Consider the following 22,395-nt stretch of genomic DNA (forward strand, 5'->3'; position numbering starts at 1 on the left):
GTCAACGGAAGTCACGGATTCCATGACCTCCAAGACATAATCGTAGCCTTAACTATGAACAACATGTAACCATCTACAAAAAATAAAGGACACAGAGAACTTGCTAAAGCAAGACCAACAGATCCAACAACTGTCACATGTGGTAAGAACGAACTGAGGGGAGTTGGGGTGGCTCCCCACTTTATGCCTGCTCACAAGGGTTCATGGTGGTAGACGATGCCCGAGCTGCTCTGATGAGGGAAAAAAGGGAAAAAAGTTTGACCACAGGATGTGGGGCACACACAAATCAAGAGTAGAATGCACATGTCCAGTCACTCAAAGAAGAACTAAAGTTAATCCACAGTCATTCTGTTAGATTACAGTTCTAAAGTTGATGATCAGGGAAAGATCCTTTCACAACATAATCGCTAATAGAAGCTGGATCCATAGATCTTACAGTATATGAACACCATTTTGAGAATTGGAACGATATAGATTGGTTACAATACTAAAAATTTTTTAAAACAAACTAGCGTGATGACATCAAAGTAACAAGAAAAACTGGGGAAGGGCGATAGAAACTATTTAGATCAAAGGCCTAACAAACAATTAGAAGAAATTACATCTAAAAGAGTCAAAACATCCCGGGCTCCTTCAAAGAGTTCTCCAATAGAAAAGGAAATACAGGATTTGATATTCAAAATATTTCTAGTTTAATCACCCCCTGCAAAAGAAAACCCTTCAGACCTTCACTAAACTTCATAAAGCAGTAAAAGAAAACCACAACCCAATTATCTGCCCTCTTCTTTATGGGTTATCTTTAAGGACATCCTCTTTAAAAAGGCGCATCTGCTTGAACTGCCATTTTATCATAGAACTATGCTATTCTTGAAGGCACAGTTCTGAACTATAAACTTACAATCCAATCTGCATTGCAGCACTGCCCTAGGAACCAGAATGTGAGAGAGTCATAATGTGGCTGTTTGTGAAAAAGAGACCCACAATCTACACACCTATGCAGAGGAAGAATGGCAACCTAATGGCAGCTGCTTTCTGTCCCTCTGCAGGTTCTGTCAACGTAGGAAGCCAGTGTGGTAGTTAAGGGGGCTCATAGCTGCATAAGATGAAGCAATGATCACAAATGAGCCCTTTATGCTTTACAATATGTCACGCATAAAAGGAGAATATTTTCTGTAATAATATGTTCATCAAGTACCATCAATCCTAATTTGAAATATGAAAGTACATCATCAGCAAGTACAAACTTAGTGGTCATTTGAGATGTCAGTAATACAGACTTGGTACAAAAGACCACTTGGTATGGGAAGAGTCAAAACAGAAATGACAAAACAGTTTGTTTTCTGAACTCAAAGCTTTACATGTGCAAAGTGCATGACATGCTATTACAGTTTGTGAGATAATGGAAGTACTTACTTTTCTACATCTTTCAAAGCTTTATTCTTAACTTTCATTTCATCAGCAAGTTTACTATTCTTTGTATTAATATCTTTAGTGTCTTCATGAATTTTTTTCTTTTGGGTTTCCATGTCAGTTATCCGATTCTGTAGGTCATAACTAGAGAAAATACATATATTTTACATATTTGAGGATTACAAAAAAGCCACTTGTATCAAATTTACTAGAATTTAAAAAAAAAAAATAGATTTGAGAGCTTTGGAATCCTACAATTACAACAAATAATCACTGTAAATTAAATATTCAGTCCTCCAGCTGATCATTGCTAGACAGTCTTGTGCACTTAAAATGGGGTTAAAGAAATCCAAAGATTTTACAGTTTAAAAAATGTAAATAATTTCAGGCTTGTCTATATGGTGGAGTAATGTGTACTACAGAGGTGTAATTTCTGAAGTGCACTAACATGTGCTCATTAATTGGTCCATGTAGACCCTGTTGGTACGCACTAAAGTTTTCCTAGTGCACTTTAACATAATGCAGTATTATGTTAACGGATGCTAGGGAACCCTGAGTGCACACCAGTAAGGCCTACATGGACCAATTAATGTGTAACATGTTAGTATGCTTTAGTAATCATACTTCCTGTAGGGCACACTGCTGCTTGATGTAGACAAACCCTTAGTTATCAATTTAAAATATCTAGTTTCTCTTGAAATTAGGAGGTTGGCCTTAAGAAGTCCACCAGCCAAACTACATTACTTTGGGTGGGGGCAGTGGGGGAAAGGATGAGATTAAAAACAGGTTAAAAAGTGAAAGAAAGCTGGCAACCAAGTTTTTAATGTGCCAACATGGACCATTGCTATTTGAAAGTATTATCTAATATTTTTAAACTTAATACTTCGCATAAATGGGCACTCATTTTACTTAGCATTCTTTTAAATTTGCACTAGTCAGTGAAACTTTTGAGTGTTCCTGGAGAGTCATGCAGACAAAATATTTACAAGTGAAAATATGGAGACAGGGTAGCTAACTAGTAACTGCACTACTAATATGGAAACCAACATTAAAAGTTCACAAAGGAAGGTGGTACTTGCATGTAGTATTGGCAAATACGATTCTTTTCCTTGAACATTTTGTTTTCCAAAGAAAGAAATTCAACGGCTTTGTTTCTCTCTCCTTCTAAAGCATCTTTTTCTTTCTCCACCATTTTAACCCTGTTTAACTACAAAAGATAAATACAACATCTAAGTCAATTCACATTATAAGAGCACTTAAGAGAAAGAATAATGAACACTGTGAAAACTGATCACACAATATATGGCAGTCAATTAAGATCATATACAGGAAAAAAAATCCAAAATTAACTTCACAACACAAATTTAAGATTGTGAGCTTTTTGAGGAAGGGACCTACTGAATAGCACAATGGAGCCTGAACCTATTTAAGGATTCTAAGCAATAATGTAGGACAATCAAGAACATAAATTCTGCCTAACCTAAAGAATTTTACAAGAAAATCTCCACCAGAATATACAAGACATGGAATCATACTTTTTTTTTTTTTTTTTTTGGAACAAGGGCTCCCACTTGTGCTAATATTAGTTCAGTCAAACCAAAGGTAGCGCAGGTGGGAATTTTTTTAAAAAAATCTTTAATGTAGACTGCTTAAGTGTATTATTTTTGCTAAATCTGTTGCTCTTGAACAACAATGTTTAAGTAGCCCCTTTTCAGCGTAGGTGCTTATACAGCCACCATTGTTATAGTAGAAAACTACTTCCTAACTATTTAAATAAACTTTCTTACTTCTCAGTCTGCAAGGAGAAATGGTTTGATAACTTTGTGCATCAATAATTTACGAAGGGAAAGCCAAGTCAAATAACTTAGCATTGTCTTTAGTTCTGAAAGTAGTTAAATTCTGTAGTTATTCTTTTGAGAAAGCAAGTTCTACAGTCTATGTCCAGCTTCTGTGAAAGTTTTATTTTCTACACTTGCAAGGCTCCTCATATTGTTATGAGTGCTTCTTTGTTCCAGTGGAACACTTCTTCAACCTTTTTCATACCAGAACTACTGTGGAGTTTCCTGCTTTTCTCCTATTAGCAATGTAGGACATAACCTTGATAACATAAGAGAGGCAAATGGGAGAATCCATGTTATATCCTGTACTTGAAAGAAACTGTTACTTATCTGTATTCTGTTTTTCTCTGAGATGTTGTGCCCATGTTGTACACATTTCACTCCAGGGGTGTGTGCCCAGTGCACTTGAGTCAGAGATTCCAATCAGCAGTACTGTCAGAGCTGTTCCTGCATGTCCTTGTGCCTCCAACCAGGGGCATACAGGGTGGGGCTGCCTCAATCCCCTCTCAATTCCTTTGCACTAGAGTCCTGATGACATTAGACTCCGAATAGTGGGGGATGGAGAATGGGATGTGGAATATGTATATGTGCACAACATACCTGAGAGAACCAGTTACTGTACAGGTAGATAACTCTTTCTTCTTTCTGCACATATATATTGTGATGGGGCAAGGCCAGATGGCTATGGAAAAGTAGTGGGAGATAGACATATTAGCTCCAGGCTAAACAAATCCCTGCTACCAGCATAAGTGAAATGGCAGCTGCTCCAGGTTAATTAAGACACCTGGGGCCAATTAAGAACTTTCCAGAAGGCAGGGAGAATGCTAGGTTGATTGGGACACCTGAAGCCAATCAGGGGCTGGCTGAAACTAGTTAAAAGCCTCCCAGTTAGTCAGGTGGGTGTGCATGTCAGGAGCTGTGAAAGGAAGCTGCGTTGTTAGAGAGGCTGAGTAGTACACACCATATCAGGCACAAGGAAGGAGGCCCTGAGGTAAGGGTGAAGTGGAGCTTGAGGAAGTGAGGGCTGCTAGGGGGGAGTAGCCCAGGGAATTGTACATGTCATGTTTCTAAAAGGTCAGCTACCATAGCTGATACTATTAGGGTCCCTGGACTGGAGCCTGGAGTAGAGGGTGGGCCTGGGCCCCCTCCCTGACCTTTGCCCCAATTAATCACTGAAACTGGGAGACAACAGAGACTGTGCAAGGAAGGATAACTTCTCCTCACCTCCCTTGCTGGCTTATGATGAAAATGGCTCAGTAGACTATGACCCTTGTCTCGAGAGAAAGAAGGGTTACATGGAGGGTCACAGTGAGCCTCTGAGGCTAGCGGGACCCACGGAGGCAAGGACAGAGCTTTGTCACAATATATTCTATGTTAGGTAATTCCCAAGCATGAGCCCAATGGTAGCCGGAACTCAGAAAATATTTAAACAATTTTCCACAGATGGTCTTTCTGCTGTACACTTTGGCAATTCATAATGCTGCATGAAAGCGTGAACAGAGACTCAAGTTACTGCTCTGCAGATGTCTATAACAGGGACGTTACTGAGGAAGGCTGCTGAGATGGTGTGGGCCCTTGTAGAATGAGCAGTAATTCTCTGGTGGTGTAAGACTTCCAAGCTCTTAACAGGTTCATGTAGATAAAGAAATCTTATTAGGTAGCCTCTCCTTGAGAGCCTTGTCCTCTCATTGTCTCAGCCTAAGACATGAAGTCTGAGGGAGGATCTAAAAGACAGAGTCCTGTCAATGCAGAATGACAGTGCCCTGTGCACATCCAAGCATGCAACGTCTCCTCATACTTATGGGTGTGCAGTTTAGAAAAGATGATCAGTAGGTCTACCACCCGATTTAGATGGAATTCTGACACACTTTTGATATATAGTGTTGTTGTAGCCGTATTGGTCCCAGGATATTAGTGTTTGATAGAAGTTTCAGATGAGGTTGTAAAGATGCTTTGTCCTTAAATTATACATGGTAGACCTGCAACTCCCCCATTCTCCTAGCAAAATGTGAACACTAAGAATGCTGTTTTAGCAGACAAATGAAAAAGGGAGCAGGTGGGTAAGGCTCAAAGGGTGGTCTCATACACAATGACAAGACCAAGTTAAGGTCCTAAGGCGAAAGTGTAGGTCATTAACTGCAACCAGAGGTTCTTTGAGATGTGTCATTCCGATCTGTATTCCACATGTGGGGTATGCATACATGCCATGGGCCCAAATCCGAAAATTATTCAAAGCAGTGTCTGTTGACCCGCATGTGCGCAGTAGCTCTCCTTGCATTCCCAACCTAGGAGATAAGATTCAGTGTGGGTCTATGCCTCTGGAGTTCCTCTTCTTACTGCAAACACAATAGGATCTGAAGCAGAGGGGATGGAGGGGAGGTAGTGGAATACAGATAGGGACCCCACGTCTCAAAAAACCTCCAGTTACAGTAAGTATCCACCACCACTACTCTGAGTGATGATCCCTATGAGTATTCCACAAGCAGTGTTCAGACTGGAGGAGGGTGCGAGGAAGCTGGTATCAAAGATGCTGAAAATACTGCTGATTCCACCAGTGATTAATAGGTTGCAAATGTGTGGATCAAACTCCAGGTGGCTAGCTTTACAGATATTTTGCAGTGGGAATGTCTGATAAGGATGTCATGGAGGCAGTTTGTGCTTTTGTGGAGTGACCTGTGAAACCCATAGGGAATGTTTGTTATCTTGCAGCACTTCAAGATGCATCGCAAGACCACTTAGAAATTGTCTGGGAGGCTATGGCTTGCTCACGCAATCTTTCTGCTATGGGGATAAAATGTCTTGGTGATTTACTAATGGGTTTGGTAAATTTGCAGATAGAATGCCAGGCCACGATGGACATCAAGGGAGTTAAGTCTCTGTCACAAGATGGCTGCCCCACCCAGGGGGTCCCCTGGATAAACACGAATACTGTATGTTGCTAATGCTGTTGCAGGCATTGCAAAGCATTTTGGGAAGGGTTAAAGGTGTGAGTGTGGAGTGGAAGATTCCTTTGCAGATTGCGACAGGCCAAAGAGGGAGGGAGGGAGAGAAAGGAACGGGTTAACTTGACAATTCAGCTAGGCTTGAAGATAAGGAGCTGACTCCAGTCCAAGGCCATTGCACTCTGATACTCCCCCCGCTTCTGTCTTGGCAGGTGAGTGCATCCCCCCCCACCCCCACACACACACACCAGCTGTGAGAAAGGAAGATTCAGCTGCGCAAACCTGTAGGGACTTCAAAACCCAGCAAGACAGTGAAGGCCAGCAAGGGGGTAAACAACCACTGTAGCGTCCGTGAAGCCAATGTGTTTTTGGGAAAGCTGAAGAAGCCACTAAGGCCGGTTTGAACTGGTACACAGAGCATGGGGAACAAAGGTCCCAGAAGGAGACGCCCCCAAGAGACCCCAGGGACTTAAAAACCCTCCTGGGAGCTAAGGCAAATCGGAGATCAACAGCAGACCCTGGACAATGCGTGCATGGGACAAGAACTCCTGTCCACCCCTCCCGCTCTTCTTCTTACGTTACACCCAGGCTTGGCCAGCCTCGGGTAGTATGAGTGTGAGTATGAAAGTGGGTTAGGGCTTGGGGCACTAATACATCCTTCCTTCCTTTGAGTGACATGGGGAATGGAATCCCCAGCACTCTCTGCTGTTGTTTTATTATTTTAATCAATAAAGCTTTAAAATTCAGTTACTTGGTGTGCTCCGTCATCTCCTCCCCAAACGATCCTGTGGCCTCACCCTGATCATCTGACGCCTCAGACAGATTGGTAACAAATCTGTCACAACTTATCTTCAGAAGCTTGTCCGAGGGGTCCAGGAAGGAATTGGCAGGAGTATGGGACTGGCATCATTGGCATGCCCCAAGGATTCCAGAATGACCATTGAGCAGGCCACTGTCCCTGCTGCCATACCCCCACTGCAGATGCCGCGCCAGTCTCGTGGGCTGGTGGTGATTCATCCCTTCTTGGCTGAACTCCTGCTCTGACTCAGACCACTGCCCCTCTGGTGAGCAGGGCAGAGCTGTGGAAGCCTGAATCTACCAACTGACCTTCACTGGCGATCAATGAGAAGAGGGCAAGTATCAGTGCCTGCTCAACGAGTGGTACCAGAGAGGTGAGACTGGTGTCATGATGGGGAGCGATCCCGCAACTGTGGGGATCAACGCCTGGGAGATCATCTATGCCACAGCACAGATTGCTATAGCAATCCCTGGCAGAAGGCTCACCAGTACCAAGGGTACGGGGACCGGTGCCTTGACTTCGGTTTCCCATGCCTCATAAGGGAGAGTGAGACATTGGGGACCTGGGTCTTCTGGTCAGCGACCAAGGTTGCGGGACTGGGGTCCTAGGCTGTATTGATGGGGACCTATGCATAAGGTCCAGGACTGAGGATATTCCACTGCCCTACAGGGTGGTCCCAAGACGGGCTTGCCCTAGGAGAGTGGGGCCCTAGCCGAGTCCGGCACAGCATGTGTAGTGCCGGCCAGCTTACGGGGTCTTTAGCCACCGGGGCCACTTCGGGCAATAAAGGTTGTAGGAGGAGCTGGGGTCCCCTGCAGCTCCTGCGAGTCGGATTCCTGGCTGGGCTAGGGGTCCGACCACAGCAATACCCCCATGAACCTCCTGGGTGAACATATGGCCTGACGTAAGTCCTTTGCCAAAGGCCCCCTTCCCCTCTCCTGCCTGGGAGCCCTTCTTCTTCTGCCACTTCTTAGGCACTGGCGAGGGGGGAACAGTGATGGGCAGGAATCAGTGCTGGCGGTGCGCTCCACACCAATGCCAAGGTGCTAGGAGTGGAATCTGAATGGGAGGGCCCTAATGCAGGAGGAAGCAGACTCCATGAGGAGGGCCCTCAAGCGGATATCCTACTCCTTCTGGGTTCTAGGGCAAAAGTTCTTACAGATCCTGCACTTGTCCTTTGTATGGGACTCCCCCAAGCACTCAAACAGCAGTCATGGGGATCACTAACAGGCATCAGCCTGTTGCATGATGAGCATGGTCTGAACCCTGGGGAACGGGGCATGCCCCGCTGCAGGGCGAAGTCCCAGCCAGGACTATCTATTAAACTAACACTTAAACTAATGGCTAACTAAGTACCTAAAAACTATATACAAAGAAGATAATAGCTGTTAAGAACCACTAATGCTCTTGCAATGCAAGACGAGGCGCTCTGACCAACTGTCACGGGCAGTAAGAAGGAACTGAGATGGCATAGGGCTGGCAGCATCTAATTTACCACCATATGAGCACGGGACTCAAGAGGGCGCCACAGCCAACCCTACGGATACAGCTAAGGCAAAAATCTCTGACAACTGTGCACATGGGCATGCACACACCTAGAGTGGAATCAAAATGAGCAAGCACTCAAAGAAGAACTGCTAACTGTGGTATGTAATCTATTGCTTAAATCATCTTCTGTACTAGATGATAGCTAATTTGATGCCAATTTTTAATAAGGTTTCAGAAGCAATACTGGCAACTATATGCAAGTAAGACCAACTTCAGTAGCAGGCAAATTGGTTGAAACTATAGTAAAGAACAGACTTATCAGACACACAGATGAATACAATTTGTTGGAAAAGAGCAAACATGGGTTTTGTAAAGGGAAATCATGCCTCACTGATCTATTAGAATTCTTTGAGGGGGGCAATAAACACATGGACAAGGGTGATTCAGTGGATACAGTGTACTTGGACTTTCAGAAAGCCTTTTGACCAGGTCCCTCACTAAGGCTTTTAAGCAAAGAAACCAGTCATGGGATAAGAGGGAGGTCCTCGCATGGATCAGTAACTGGTTAAAAGGTAGGAAACAAAAAGTAGGAATAAATGGTCAATTTTCACAATGGAGAAAAGTAAATAGCGGGGTCCCCCAGGCATAAGTACTGGGATCAGTGCTGTTCAACATACTCATATATGATCTGGAAAAAGAGGTAAACAGTGAGATGGCAGAATTTGCAGATGATACTAAATTAATCAAGATAGTCAAGTCCAAAGCTGACTGCAAACATTTACAAAGGTATCTCATTAAACTGGGCGACTGGGCAACAAAATGACAGATTAAATTCAATGTTGATAAATGCAAAGTAATGAAAAATGGAAAACATAATCCCAACTATATATACAAAATGATGGGGTTTAAATTAGCTGTTACCACTCAAAAAGATCTTGCAGTCACTGCGGATAGTTTTCTGAAAACATCTCTGAAAACTCAATGTGCAGTGACAGTTAAAAACAAAACAAAAGAACCAAGCTTATAATGTTAGAAACCCCTTAGGAAAGGGATAGATGCTAAAACAAAAAATTTCATAATGCCACTACATAAATCCATGGTATGCTCACACATGGAATACCGTGTGCAGTTCCGTTCTCCTCATCTCCAAAGACAGATACTAGAATTGGAAAACATACAGAGAATGGCAACAAAAGTTATTAGGGATATGGAGCAGCTTCCATGAAAGTAGAGATTAAAAAGATTGGGACTATTCAGCTTGAAAAAGAGACAACTAAGGGGAGATATGAGAGAGATGTATAAAATCATGAATTGTGTGGAGAAAGTGAATGAGGAAGTGTTATTTACCCCTTCACATAACACATGAATCAGAGATCCCACAATGAAACTAACAGGCAGCATGTTTAAAATAAACAAAAGAAAGTACTTCTTCACACAATGCAGTCAACCTGTGGAACTCATTGCCAGGGGATATTGTGAAGGCCAAAACTATAACTGGGTTAAAAAAAGAATTAGGTAAGTTTTTGGAGGATACGTCCATCAACGGCTATTAGCCAAGATGGTCAGGGATGCAACCTCATGCTTTTGGTGTCCCTAGGCCTCTGAAAGCTAGGTGCTGGTCATACCTGGCAGAATGGCAAGAGTAACCTCTCGACTATCTATTGGGGCTCAACTGTTGCTGCAGAGATACCAGTGTGACTATCTCCTCCAATTCACCTGAGTCCAAGAACGGCTCCATCAGTAGTGGAGGTATAGTTGGTAACAGGAGATATCTGCCAGATGTTGGAGGTAAAGCTCCTGGGACAGTGATATAGATTTCTCTTGAGTAAGGACATCCCTCAGAAGGGCTGGGACAGACAGAAATGGAAACTGTGGATAGGGGAGGAATATATCTTCCGGCATTATACAAGGTTCGGTATCCACTTGTGTCCCACGGGTTCCCATAGTTAAGTCTGACAGTCTCTAGATAGATGAGGCAACACTGATGATGGGTCTGGACCAGTACTCAGACACAACTGGTGAACGTCGAGTCTTATACTTCAGTACTGAGAGAACCAGCGGATCTTACTTTTTATGCATCTTGCCCTCCAATCTGGGGGTCTTCATCAGAGCCGGTTCCTTAGGTTCCGCACATCTCACCCAACTGAACAGGTTTGGGGAGTGTCAAGGTTCCTTCCCCACTCTGAATGCTAGGGTACAGATATGGGGACCTGTATGAAAAACCTCCCTAGCTTATCTTTACCAGCTTAGGTTAAAACTTCCCCAAGGTACAAAATATTCCACCCTTTGTCCTGGGGTTGGCCGCTACCACCACCAAACAAATACTGGTTATTGGGGAAGAGCTGTTTGGAAATGTCTTTCCCCCCAAAATATTTCCCAAAACCTTGCATCCCACTTCCTGGACAAGGTTTGGTAAAAAGCCTCACCAATTTGCCCAGGTGATTATAGACCCAGACCCTTGGATCTTAAGAACAATCAACAATCCTCCCAACACTTGCACCCCCCCTTTCCTAGGAAATGTTGGATAAAAAGCCTCACCAATTTGCATAGGTGACCACAAACACAAACCCTTGGATCTGAGAACAATGAAAAAGCATTCAGTTTTCTTACAAGAAGACTTTTAATAGAAATAGAAGTAAATAGAAATAAAGAAATCCCCCCTGTAAAATCAGGATGGTAGATACCTTACAGGGTAATTAGATTCAAAACATAGAGAACCCCTCTAGGCAAAACCTTAAGTTACAAAAAAGATACATAGACAGAAATAGTTATTCTATTCAGCACAATTCTTTTCTCAGCCATTTAAAGAAATCATAATCTAACACGTACCTAGCTAGATTACTTACTAAAAGTTCTAAGACTCCATTCCTGGTCTATCCCCGGCAGAAACAGCATATAGACAGACAGACCCTTTGTTTCTCTCCCTCCTCCCAGCTTTTGAAAGTATCTTGTCTCCTCATTGGTCATTTTGGTCAGGTGCCAGCGAGGTTACCTTTAGCTTCTTAACCCTTTACAGGAGAGAGGAGCTTTCCCCTGGCCAGGAGGGATTTCAAAGGGGTTTACCCTTCCCTTTATATTTATGACAGGGAGGAAGTATGTTTCTCATGGACAGTCCTCAATGGGGATCTGTCCTTGCATCCATGAGAGCATCCTCTACTCTCATGGGGAACCCTCAAAGAAGAGTCCTAGCTCTTAAATGTTGAGGGCTCTGCTCCAAGGCACATGTTTGGAGGGGCACTGCAGGCCAACGTAGAGGGTGGTCTCCCTGGCCTGAGTCAGAGAGGGGCCTCATAGCCCTCTCCACCAAGTGCTTACATAGATGAAGCTCCTGGGCTTCTCAAGTTCTGGGTGGCAAGGGGCAACAGATACTGTACTTCACAGAGTTATGTGCCTCACCCAAACTGCACAGGCAGCGTTGACGTTCGTCACTGATAGAGAAGGATCAAGGACAGGTGATGCAATTCTTGAAACCCAGGACTTTGGGCACAGTCCTAGAGACAGGGAGGGGTTCACCAACCAGGGAGAGATACAAACACTCTATACTACACTAAAAAATTTAACTACAAATCTAACAATATAACTGTTTACAAATATTTTCTTTATAGGTCATGAAACCAAGTAAAGGAGGATACAATTCCAACTCGGGCTACGTGGCAGTAGAGAAGCAACTGGAGAGGCACCTGCACTGCCTCTTATACCTTTGGTTGGGAGCACAAGGATAGTTACTACACATGTGCAGACCAACAGACACTGCTCTTAAGAATTTTTGGACTTGGGTGCATGGCACACATGTGTACCCCACATGTAGAACACACATAGGGACCATCACTCAAAGAAGAGCTGGTACTGTAGCCTGTGGATAGACTAGTCCTTTTAAGACTCTCCTGACCATAGGAGGTTAGTGGTGGTGGTGGTGACTGGTCTTGAAAGGCCAAGATGGCCACCAGATGAATTTTAATGAGCTCACTGGCAGGCCTGATTCTTTCAGTTCTAGTAGGTGTTCCAATATCTTGAATCTGTGATGCAGATGGAGATAGAGCATCCAGATCAAGAACCTTTTCCACTTAGCCAGATAGGTAGCTGTTATGAATTCACAGGGTCTGGGATATGGCCCAGCCTGTAACCAATCCCTTGGGAGTGACCCCTTTTGTGTCCTGGACCCCAGTGATTCCACAGAGTTCCAAAGGGGTAGGACCTTGACTCCATGACTCTGAAAAACTGGACCTTTGGGCACCAGCAATCCTCGTCTCTGTCCCTGACTCCCTGCAATGAATCCAGTCAAGCCAGACTCCTGCTGGAGGCTTCTCCATACCTTTCAGGGCACAATGTTTAGTCAGTATTTGCAGCGACACCCAGGCAACGTATTAGTCAGCTGGCATGCAATTTTGAAATACAGAGAAGCAAGGGTTAAGAAAGAGTTCAGACTGGCTGAAGCCAGGGCACCCCAAATCCATGCTACGTAGGAACAACCTATGCTCCCTTCGTCTGTCCCTTTTTGTCTACCAGCCCATGTGTCTCTGTCAACAGAGCTCTTAATACAGCCACCTGACACCTCTTGTTTTACAGCCATGCTTTGTTCACATTTTCAGCTGCCTCTGCAGCTAGGTGTTAATTTTGGTCTTCGAGGTTCTCATTGTCTCTATAGGGTCTTCCATTCAAATGTGTTGATTCCAGCCCACACAGTCCTTGTAGCTTTATGGCAGGGGTGGCCAAAATGTGGCTCACAAGCCACACATGGCTCTTACTGTTAACATGCAGCTTGTGGAGTCCCACTTTATACCCCTCCCTCCATTTTCCATCTACCAGACAGGGAGGTGGGGGAGGGGAAGGGGGAAGCTTGGGATCTGCACCTTGCAGCGGGGTAGTGGCTTGTGGCTTCTGTCCAGCAGGGAGGGAAGGTCTCGGGGTGCGCTCCAGCTCTTGAAATTCTGAAGATTGTCCTATGTGGCTTGGAGAGTCAGTAAGTTTGGCTACCCCTGCTATATATCTCAAATACCTAGACTGACTTCCCATGTCCTAAGGAGAAAATGAATTATTTCCCCCAAAGGGTAACAATGCCAAGGTATCAAGTCATATAGACAGGTCATAAATATATTACAGAAAATTCCCACATTTGTCACAGTAGTTCTAGAATAATTTTTTTCTTCTGAACCAGATGAAAATAGATTCTATCTATAGCTGTTAGCCGCCAAACATCCATGCTGTGAGGCTGAGACTGCATGGATTGGAGTGCAGCACCTGACTAATGCTATGATATACAGAGAGGACTGGTAACATGAATGGAGGTTGGATTGAAAGGGTCTGCAGGTCCAAGTACTAATACTTCCTCAGCCAAGATGGGGCTAAGAAATATCATTATGGAGTGTTCTTGTTTCAGCTCTCTGTTTACTTTGGGAATCAGTAGATTGGAGGGTATTCTTACAGGAACTCCAGTCCCCAGTGTAGTAGGAATGCATCTTTCACATAGCTTGGGCTCTGACCAGCCATGGAACAGAAGCAGCCGCACTTCTTCTAGTTTCTGGTTGCAAACCAGTTCATATTGGGAAATCATCAGCTCTGGAATACTGCCCACAGTATCTTGTTCTCCAGAGACCGATCATGATTTCCAATGAACTTCCTGCTGAGATTTTTTTTTTTTTAAATTGAGTACAATATTCTTAAAATAAAAATTAAAGGCACTCCGCCAAACAAAAACCCCTAATTTTTCCTCATGAATGTTACCTTTATACTTTCAATTGCTTTTCTGAAGTAAAAAGTTCCAGCAGTTAAGGATTTTGTTCTATATTTGACTTTTAGAGAATGAATGCTCATGAGGACTCACCTTCTCTCCTCTCTGCTCATTTAACACCTCAACTCTGCGACACAGAACTTGAATGGGATCTTTTAACCGTCCTGATCCTATTAGGTCCTCTAAGTATTCAAGCATACCTTCATCATGTTCATTCTGGCCTTTTGGTTTCATCATTGCAATCTGTTCAACTTCCCCCTTCAAAAAAAAAAAAATTATTAATCTAGATTCTATCATTCTTAGGAGGTTGGGGTTCTTTCTTTAAGAGAAAGAATATATTGGGATGCAGATAACATGAAGATCTTTACTATTCTAAGCCACTTATGTGACAAGTCAGATGTTATAAATTACAACATAGTAAGGCAGCAGTCAGAACTAGTCAGTCACAATACCCGTATATCTAGTGAGGCAGTTATGAATATAATGAAATTTTCTCCCTCTGAAGATACTATGGTGATGGTGTGAAAGAAAAAACATCTGTTCTCCGTAGCCCAACCTCCAAACTAAACTTCATCACTCTATAAAACTTCAAAGCACATCTCCCTCGCCTGAGAGGGGAAAACAAAACTAACAAAAATGACAAACCCATACCATTTAAGACTGTTTTATTTACATAAAAAAGTATTTAAGATAGTTTGATCAGGAGTAGAGCCCTATTAAAAGTAGTAGTTTAGAAAAAAATGTTTCAGGAGCAGTGTTCTGATTGGTCACTTGAACCTTTTGGGTGTCCAGTTGGACATTATTAAAAAACAAAAACAACAAAAAGCCTTATTAAATACTTAACAACTTTCCCTGCTATATTTATTTCTTCCTGAACAGCATTATCTCAATGTATATACCACAGAACATTTTTACTAAAAACAGCAGCAGATCTAATTTTTTATTATAAGGTAGAAAGGGAAATGACTTGTAAAAGAATTATAAAAGAATTTGATGTGAAGATAAACGTAGTTTAGCTCTTGCTGTAGTAAATGGAGCAAATTTTTTATTTTTAAAATACCAATTACACACATCACCATATGCTTGGAACAAAGTGGTGATACATCTTCCAAATTCATTCAAATCATTGCATAATATTTAGTCTAAATTCAAAATTGTAAAGTAACAAAAAGATATCAGAAGTGCATGTATATTTAATACATTTATTATTTGTATTGCCATAGTGCCTAAGAGCCTACTCATGGACAAGGACCGCATCGTACTAGGTATTACACAAAACAGACCAAAGAAGTCCCAAACAGTTTATAACCAAAGACAAGCGTTTTAACTATGTGGATGGATAGGAAAGGCGATATCTTAGAGATTGTTATACAGCAAAAGTCTGCAAGATAGAAATAGCTTGGGTGTGAGGATCTAGAAGGAAGTCAAAGTCGAAAGCGATACGTAGGTTAAAGACCTCATTAACAGGCAAGATGGTAGTATTGTCCACAGTGATCGAAAAAGGACATAGGGAACTCAATCTCTGTTTTAGCCATGTTTGAGCTTGGACTGATGGCTAGACATCCACAAGGAGATAGAGAGACAGGCCAAGATTTTAGTTTGGACAGAATGGGAAAAATTTCTTACTGATAATTTCCTTTCTCCTAGCACTGTCTCCCAAGATTCTGGATATCTGGGCTGCTCCCTTCTACAGCTCATGGAGGTGGATAAAAGATTTGGCTCCATGTGCCCTGGCTACTGACAAATAAGTTATTCCAAAGAAGTGAAAAAAACTTGAATAATGAATATTCCAGAAGTAATGAACTAACTGTGTCCAGCAGACAAAACAGCCAAGAAAGCATTGGGTCAAATCCAAGCAGTGCTCCATTTGTGAGGCAGCCTTCTCAGGCTCAGCAGATACTGAGTTGTACCCAGCCAGTTGACCTTAACTCTATTAGGTCTTGGGGCTATGAGTTGAACAGGAATGTGGGACTGCCAACCCACCAAAGCAAACGTGACTCCAATGTGGAAAAATGGACCAGGAAGAGAATAAGGAAAGACTAACAACTAGAAGGACTCAGGCAGCCTAAGAAAGCTGCCTCACAAATGGAGCACTGCTTGAATTTGACCCAGTGCTTTCTTGGCTACTATACCATGCCTATATAAGGGCAGAATAGCTGGCAGGGAGACACTATGGTGGAAGTTCAGGGTGGATTAAACCATCAGATTGCTTAAGACCAACCCAGGGAGGAGGAAAGACGATTGAAAAAGAGAAACTGCTTGCTGCTGCCCCCCCAAAAAGGAAAAAATAATAATGGAAGAGATAAAAAGAGCAGTAACTGCCAAATGACCGCTGCCACCGAGGCAGAGAATCTGGTGGCAAGAAGGAGCAAAGGATACATGGCCAGTGCCAGATCTTTGATCCACCTCCGTGAGCTGCAGCATAGAGGGGAGCAGCCCATATGCTCAGAATTGCGTGAGATGCTGTGCTGCAGAAACAGACAGGTCAGCAGTAGATCTGAGAGTCATCAGCATAGAGATGGTATTTGAATTTGTATTTGCAGACAAGGTTATCTAGAGATAAGATGCAGAGGAAGAAGAGAAGGGGACCAAGGAGAGAGCTTATTGGCACTGTCAGAAAGTTGAATAGAGGATGAGGAGGATCCTCTGAAGGACTTATTATAGAGGTGGAGAACTAGGAGAGAGGAGTTACAGAAGCCATGATAGTACAAGATTTTAAAAAAAAGGAGCAACAGCCAACTGTGTAGGTGTCTAACATCAAGGAGGAAGAAGATGGGGTTCTCATTTTGAACTTGTCCCAAAGTCTGACCTCTTCCTAGCCAGAGTGGTTTCATTTACTTATTTGGTATAGGATGACACCTAGTGGCCTCACTTTTCTCTCACTAGAAAATATGCAAGCCCTGTGCAGTTGAGCAGAAAAGAAAAAACACAGTAGAGCCACATCTTGTTAATTTTACATGTTTTATGTACTTATTCCTCTTCCTGCACAAAAAACTCCACATTAATATTGAGTCATATGTAGGAGCATTTTTTATTCTTTTATTTCAAAGCTATAAAAAAGTGTAGCCATACAAACTTTGTTAGTTTTCTTTATTGGACAAACTATTAATAAATACTAATGTCAGTAGGTATTAAAGTGACACAAAATAAAGCAATCCTTTTTATAAGCTATCACATTACATACCCTTATTACCAGAGTATACAGTATGTATACCAAAATGCAAATATTTTCTCATGAGTACAGTTCAACTGGGCTACAGTTCTTATTGCTCACTAAATTAATGGAATGATTGGTCTGTTTATACATTAAGGAAGATAAGTAACAGAAATATCTTTTTTTTTTTAATTCAAGTGTTGAATTCAACAGATATTTCCAGCAGCTTCTTTCCACTACAGGCACTGTAAAAGTTAAGAATGCATTGTATAACCTCAAGATGGCAATTATACAGTTTGACCATGTATCCCTTCCAGATGTTCAATTCTAACTAGATGCAAAATACATAACTAGGCCAGGGTTTTGAACACCACTCGTGCTGTTCTAAGGGAGCTATCACATGCTTGCTCTTGTCCATAACTTGAAAGAGTATTTAAAGAAAACAGCACCAGCAAAAGTGAAACTCAAGAGACAACAGACACACACATTCAGGGAGAAAGAGGAGAGCGATAAGCTTAAGCATATCTGGTATAGCTCTTGTGCTTGGAGGAGAAGGAAAAACCCTTAATTTAAAAATACTAGGATATACTATTTAAAGGAATGTCTAACAAATGTAGAAATTCAAGTTGACACCATCCCTCCAACATCTATAAACCTCTCATTTAAAAAAAAAAAAAAAAATCTCAGTCTCAAAACTGTGCCCCAAGGAAAATCTTTCAACAGTTTACCTTAAATTATATGCCTCTTACTGAAAAGTGAATGTCTTGGGGCAGGGGCAGAAGAACACACTGGTGTAATGATATATACATGATTATGTATGGATAGATGTATAAGTGATATCTGGGAAGGACCACCATCATTGACTATAGCATAAGAGCTCCTTTGATGTGCTGGACTTATGTTTCTAGGTGTCCTCGATCCCAAACAGAGATGCCCAGAGCTTGAAAAATTTCTTCAGTGCTCAATAATTCCAAGAACTAAATCAACTCACAAAGAGAAAACACCTCTTTTCTGTTTTCCCAGTGGTCTGGTTTCACCGCTGAGATTTTTTAGTCAATGAAGGCTGGGCATCCCCCTTATCACTAACTGGAACATATGTTACACCAACCTTCAGCTTTAGATTAGAAGACAGCCCTCCTATGCACTGGTTCAGGACCGTGTAGCCCAGGGGTAGGCAAACTATGGCCCGCAGGTCAGATCCGGCCCACGAGTTGTTTTAAGCTGGCCTGTGAGCTCCCGCTAGGGCGCTGGGTTGGGGGCCACACCACGCAGCTTGGCCTCACTCTGGCGCTTCAGCCGGGGCACCGGATTTGGGGCCGCACTACTCAGCTCCCAGAAGCTGCAGCATTGCCCCACTCCAAGGGTTGCTCCACATGTTGGAGCTGGAGAAGGGACATGCCACTGCTTCCAGGAGCCACTTGAGGTAAGTGCAACTCGGAGCCTGCACCCGAGCCTCTCCCCAAGCCCCAACCCCCTGCCCGAGCCCTGATCCCCCTCCTGCTCTCCAAACCCCTCAATCCCAGCATGGAGCACCCGCCTGCACCCCAAACCTCTCATCTCCAGCCCCATCCTGCACCCCTTCTGAACCACTCAGTCCCAGCCCAGAGCCCCCTCCTACACCCCAAACTCCTCATCCCCAGCCTGCACCCTCAACCAGAACCCTCACCCCCTCCCACACCCCAACCCCAATTTTGTGAGCATTCATGGCCCTCCATACAATTTCTATTCCCTGATGTGGCCCTCAGGCCAAAAAGTTTGTCCACCCCGGTGTAGACTGTTCTTATGTCATTTCTTTCCCTTGCTTCTTTAGCTTCGCTAGCCTTACTCTCTATCCAATTTCCCCCCCCCCCCTTTTTTTTGCATTGTTTCTTTACTGCTTTGTCAAGGTTCCTGTAGGTTTGTTTTGTTTCTTCAGTTACATGTTATAGTACTAGAGCCTTTTGTTTTCTGCTTTGTCTATAAATTTTCCATGTTTCTTCTGAGATCCACTGTTCTTGCTTCCTCTCTTTCTACCAATTATCTTTTCAGCTGCTTCTAGAATAGAAGTTCTGAGAAGATCCCAGTATTTTTCCACTTGGTTTTCTTCAAGATCTTTAAGGGCCTCAAACCTATTCTTGACCTCTATCTGGTACTCTTTTCATATCCTGCAATCTTGTAATTTCTGTATATTGAATAATCTGGGTCTGTGTTCTTTCTTTTTAAGAGTTTTAAACTTCAATTTGATGTTTACTTTCAGCAAATAGTGATCATTCCCTGTATCTGCTCCTCTGAATACTCTTGTGTTTAACACTGATATTTTCCACCTCTGACTAACACAGATAAGTTGATCTCTTTGTGCACGGCCATCTGGTGAAATCCATACCTTTTTGTGTATGTTTTAATGTTGGAAGAAAGAGTTGCAGATGTTAAGATTGTTTTCAGCACAAAATTCAAGAAGTCTTGTGTCATTGCCTGTCGTTGTTCCAGTTGTACGTGGGCCGATGACTGTTTCCCAACCTCTTCTTTCATTTCTGATCTGGGCATTAAAATATCCCATAACCAGGAAAGATTATCCTTTGGTATTTCTTTCATTACATCGTTTAAATCTGCGTAGACTCTCTCTTAGATTAAACAGGATAGGGATCAAAATTAAGAAGTGTTCCAGTGAAAGGGAAACAAGGAGAAATTTTGAAAACAGGAGGAACAAGAAAACAGATGGATGGAACACTTCAAAGAAGTGATAAACCAACCAGAACCAATTACAAGACTGCAATATAAGAATGATAAACCATTAGATATAGATGTATCTGAGGTAAAAATCGAAAAAGCATTGGAGAAGCTGAAAAACAAGGCAGTACCTAGTTGGACAGCATTCATCCCAAGATGCTTAAATATGGAGGTGAACACTGGAATCAGTCATCTTTTCGCTGTGCAACAAAATATGGATGGAGGCAAAAGTGTCAGAAGAATGGACCCTCGATATCATAATCAAATTACCAAAGGTGATCTAAACAATTGTTCAAATTGGAGGAGAGCAACGCTTCTATCTGTCACAGGAAAAGTATTAGCACCATTCCTCCTGAACAGAAAAAGAAAGGGAAGATGGATACCATCTTATGTGAACAACAATCTGGATTTAGACAAGGGAGACCCTGCACAGATGCTATTTTCACCCTGAAACAGATTACCGAGAACACAATTGAATTCCAAAGCAGTCTTGCCATCACTTTTGTGGACTTTCAAAAGGCATTTGATAGTATAAACAGAGAAACAATGTGGAAAATTGTGGAATATGGAATTCCAACAAAATTAATTAACATTGTGAAGGCATTTTACTCTAACTCAAAATGCTGCGTTAAAATGGAAAATAGATTGAGTAAGCCCTTCAGCATCAAGACAGGTGTAAGGCAGGGATGCGTCCTGTCTCCTTTTTTGTTTATGCTAGTCATAGATTATGGATTAAAACAATGCGACAATGATACATATGGCCTAAAATGGAACAATTCAAGGCTATTTGATCTAAACTCTGCTGATGACATTGCTCATCAGTGAATATGACAATAGACTACAAAAATGCACAAACCAAGTAAGAGAAGTAATAGAGAAGATAGGTTTGAGATACAATGCAAAGAAATGTAAAGTCATATGAATGGGGACTATAGGGACAGAAATCAAAACTGAAGAGGAGAAACTGTAGAAGGTGGATTTCTCAAAAGTGGTCTCATGTAATCTGAATTTTATTTTTTGTATTGGTCAAAGACTTAGTCTTCGTAATAAGTAAAACACTGAATATTTTAAAAATTACTGATTCAAGTGGAACTTTCCCAAGTTGACGCTTCCTCAAAGAATCTAATTCAAACCAGATTTGAAGAATAAGCGAAGTTTGAAAGACATAAGAATTGAAACTAAGGCACAGAAGCCTCACCATTCAGGTCTGCAAGCTATTTGAGGGACGATGGACATTCCAGAATCTTCAAGATTCATCACCTTGGGGAGAAGGCATGACATCAACATAAAGGCCACTTCAGTCTCTGACTAGTCTCTCTTACTTTTGGGTCTTCAGATGCAGGGAAGCACTGTGCTAGCAGAATACCACAGCCCGATTCCTTGATTGAAGTTTGAGTGCCTACTCAGAGTCCAGAATATGAAGAGTTTGTAAATCCTTGTTATTATAAGTACCTCATTTTTTTATTTTTGACCCCGTTTTTTGATTTTGTTAGTTTAACTGGTTGTTGTCTCAGCCTAGTTATTTTTAGAATGTGGAAGAGCAGATGTGTGCATACATGTACTGTGAGCACCCACAAAATTCACATGGGGATGGCACCTGTAAGAAATATACCCCACATTCAAACAGTCGTAAATCTCTCAAAATTATTTTAGAGCATGTTTCGCATTTAAAAGTGTTGAGACATGCTTATCAAGTGTTCTGCTAACGCCTGTTTTTATAAAAAAAATTTCTGGGGGCCAGGGGAGAAGTAGTGGGAAGAAAGGGTTAGTGCCACTGCATCATGGAATTCCGAGGAAGCTTTATAATTGACTCAGAGGTTGTGGCCCCGATATTAGATAATTTGGTTTTGGTATTAAGCTACTTAAACATACATATGATTGACTGATTATAAATCACAATGAAAAGAATAGGTTTTACTGTTTAGTTTAATATTAAACAGCTTAGCTTTAAGTCTTTTAACAAAATGTATAAAAAGATGCCAACTTCCATTTCTTTCAGTAGGCAATGTGGGTCCAAGATGTGAGTGGATAACAAACTGGACAACCTAAACGCCTGACAAGCTCCCCAAGTTAGTTTTTTGGTCTTACATTCCCGTGGCTCACTATGTTTGAATCTTAATTCTCAATGTCCTGAGTTTGCAATGCCTGGTTTTGATATATCTACGCTGTATTTTTTTTTTTAACCTTTAAAGTTGAGGATATGTATTCTCAACTTAACGCCAACGGGTAATTTTCTACTTGGCAATTACTCTGTTTTGTTAAAGTTATATAAAAAACTTACTGCAGCATGTAAATTAGATTAGGAGAAAGATGATTGATAGAACTACCTC

At 42.1% G+C, this 22,395-nt stretch overlaps 1 protein-coding gene across 5 annotated transcripts in view; it reads right to left on the minus strand.

Annotated features, from left to right (window-relative positions):
* SMC4 (structural maintenance of chromosomes 4) overlaps positions 1-22,395 on the minus strand; it is a 94,810-nt gene that overhangs the window by 58,091 nt on the left and 14,324 nt on the right. For all 5 annotated transcript variants that reach the window (XM_084638691.1, XM_084638690.1, XM_084638687.1 and 2 more), the window contains exons 6-8: positions 14,299-14,463; positions 2,490-2,617; positions 1,414-1,554 (exon numbers count right to left, since the gene is read on the minus strand). In XM_084638691.1, the coding sequence (XP_084494817.1) occupies positions 1,414-1,554; positions 2,490-2,617; positions 14,299-14,463 (434 nt within the window). The remainder of the gene's footprint in view (positions 1-1,413; positions 1,555-2,489; positions 2,618-14,298; positions 14,464-22,395) is intronic.

The sequence above is a fragment of the Lepidochelys olivacea genome, assembly GCF_965140295.1.
Source record: "Lepidochelys olivacea isolate rLepOli2 genome assembly, chromosome: 9".
NCBI classification, from domain to species: domain Eukaryota; kingdom Metazoa; phylum Chordata; order Testudines; family Cheloniidae; genus Lepidochelys; species Lepidochelys olivacea.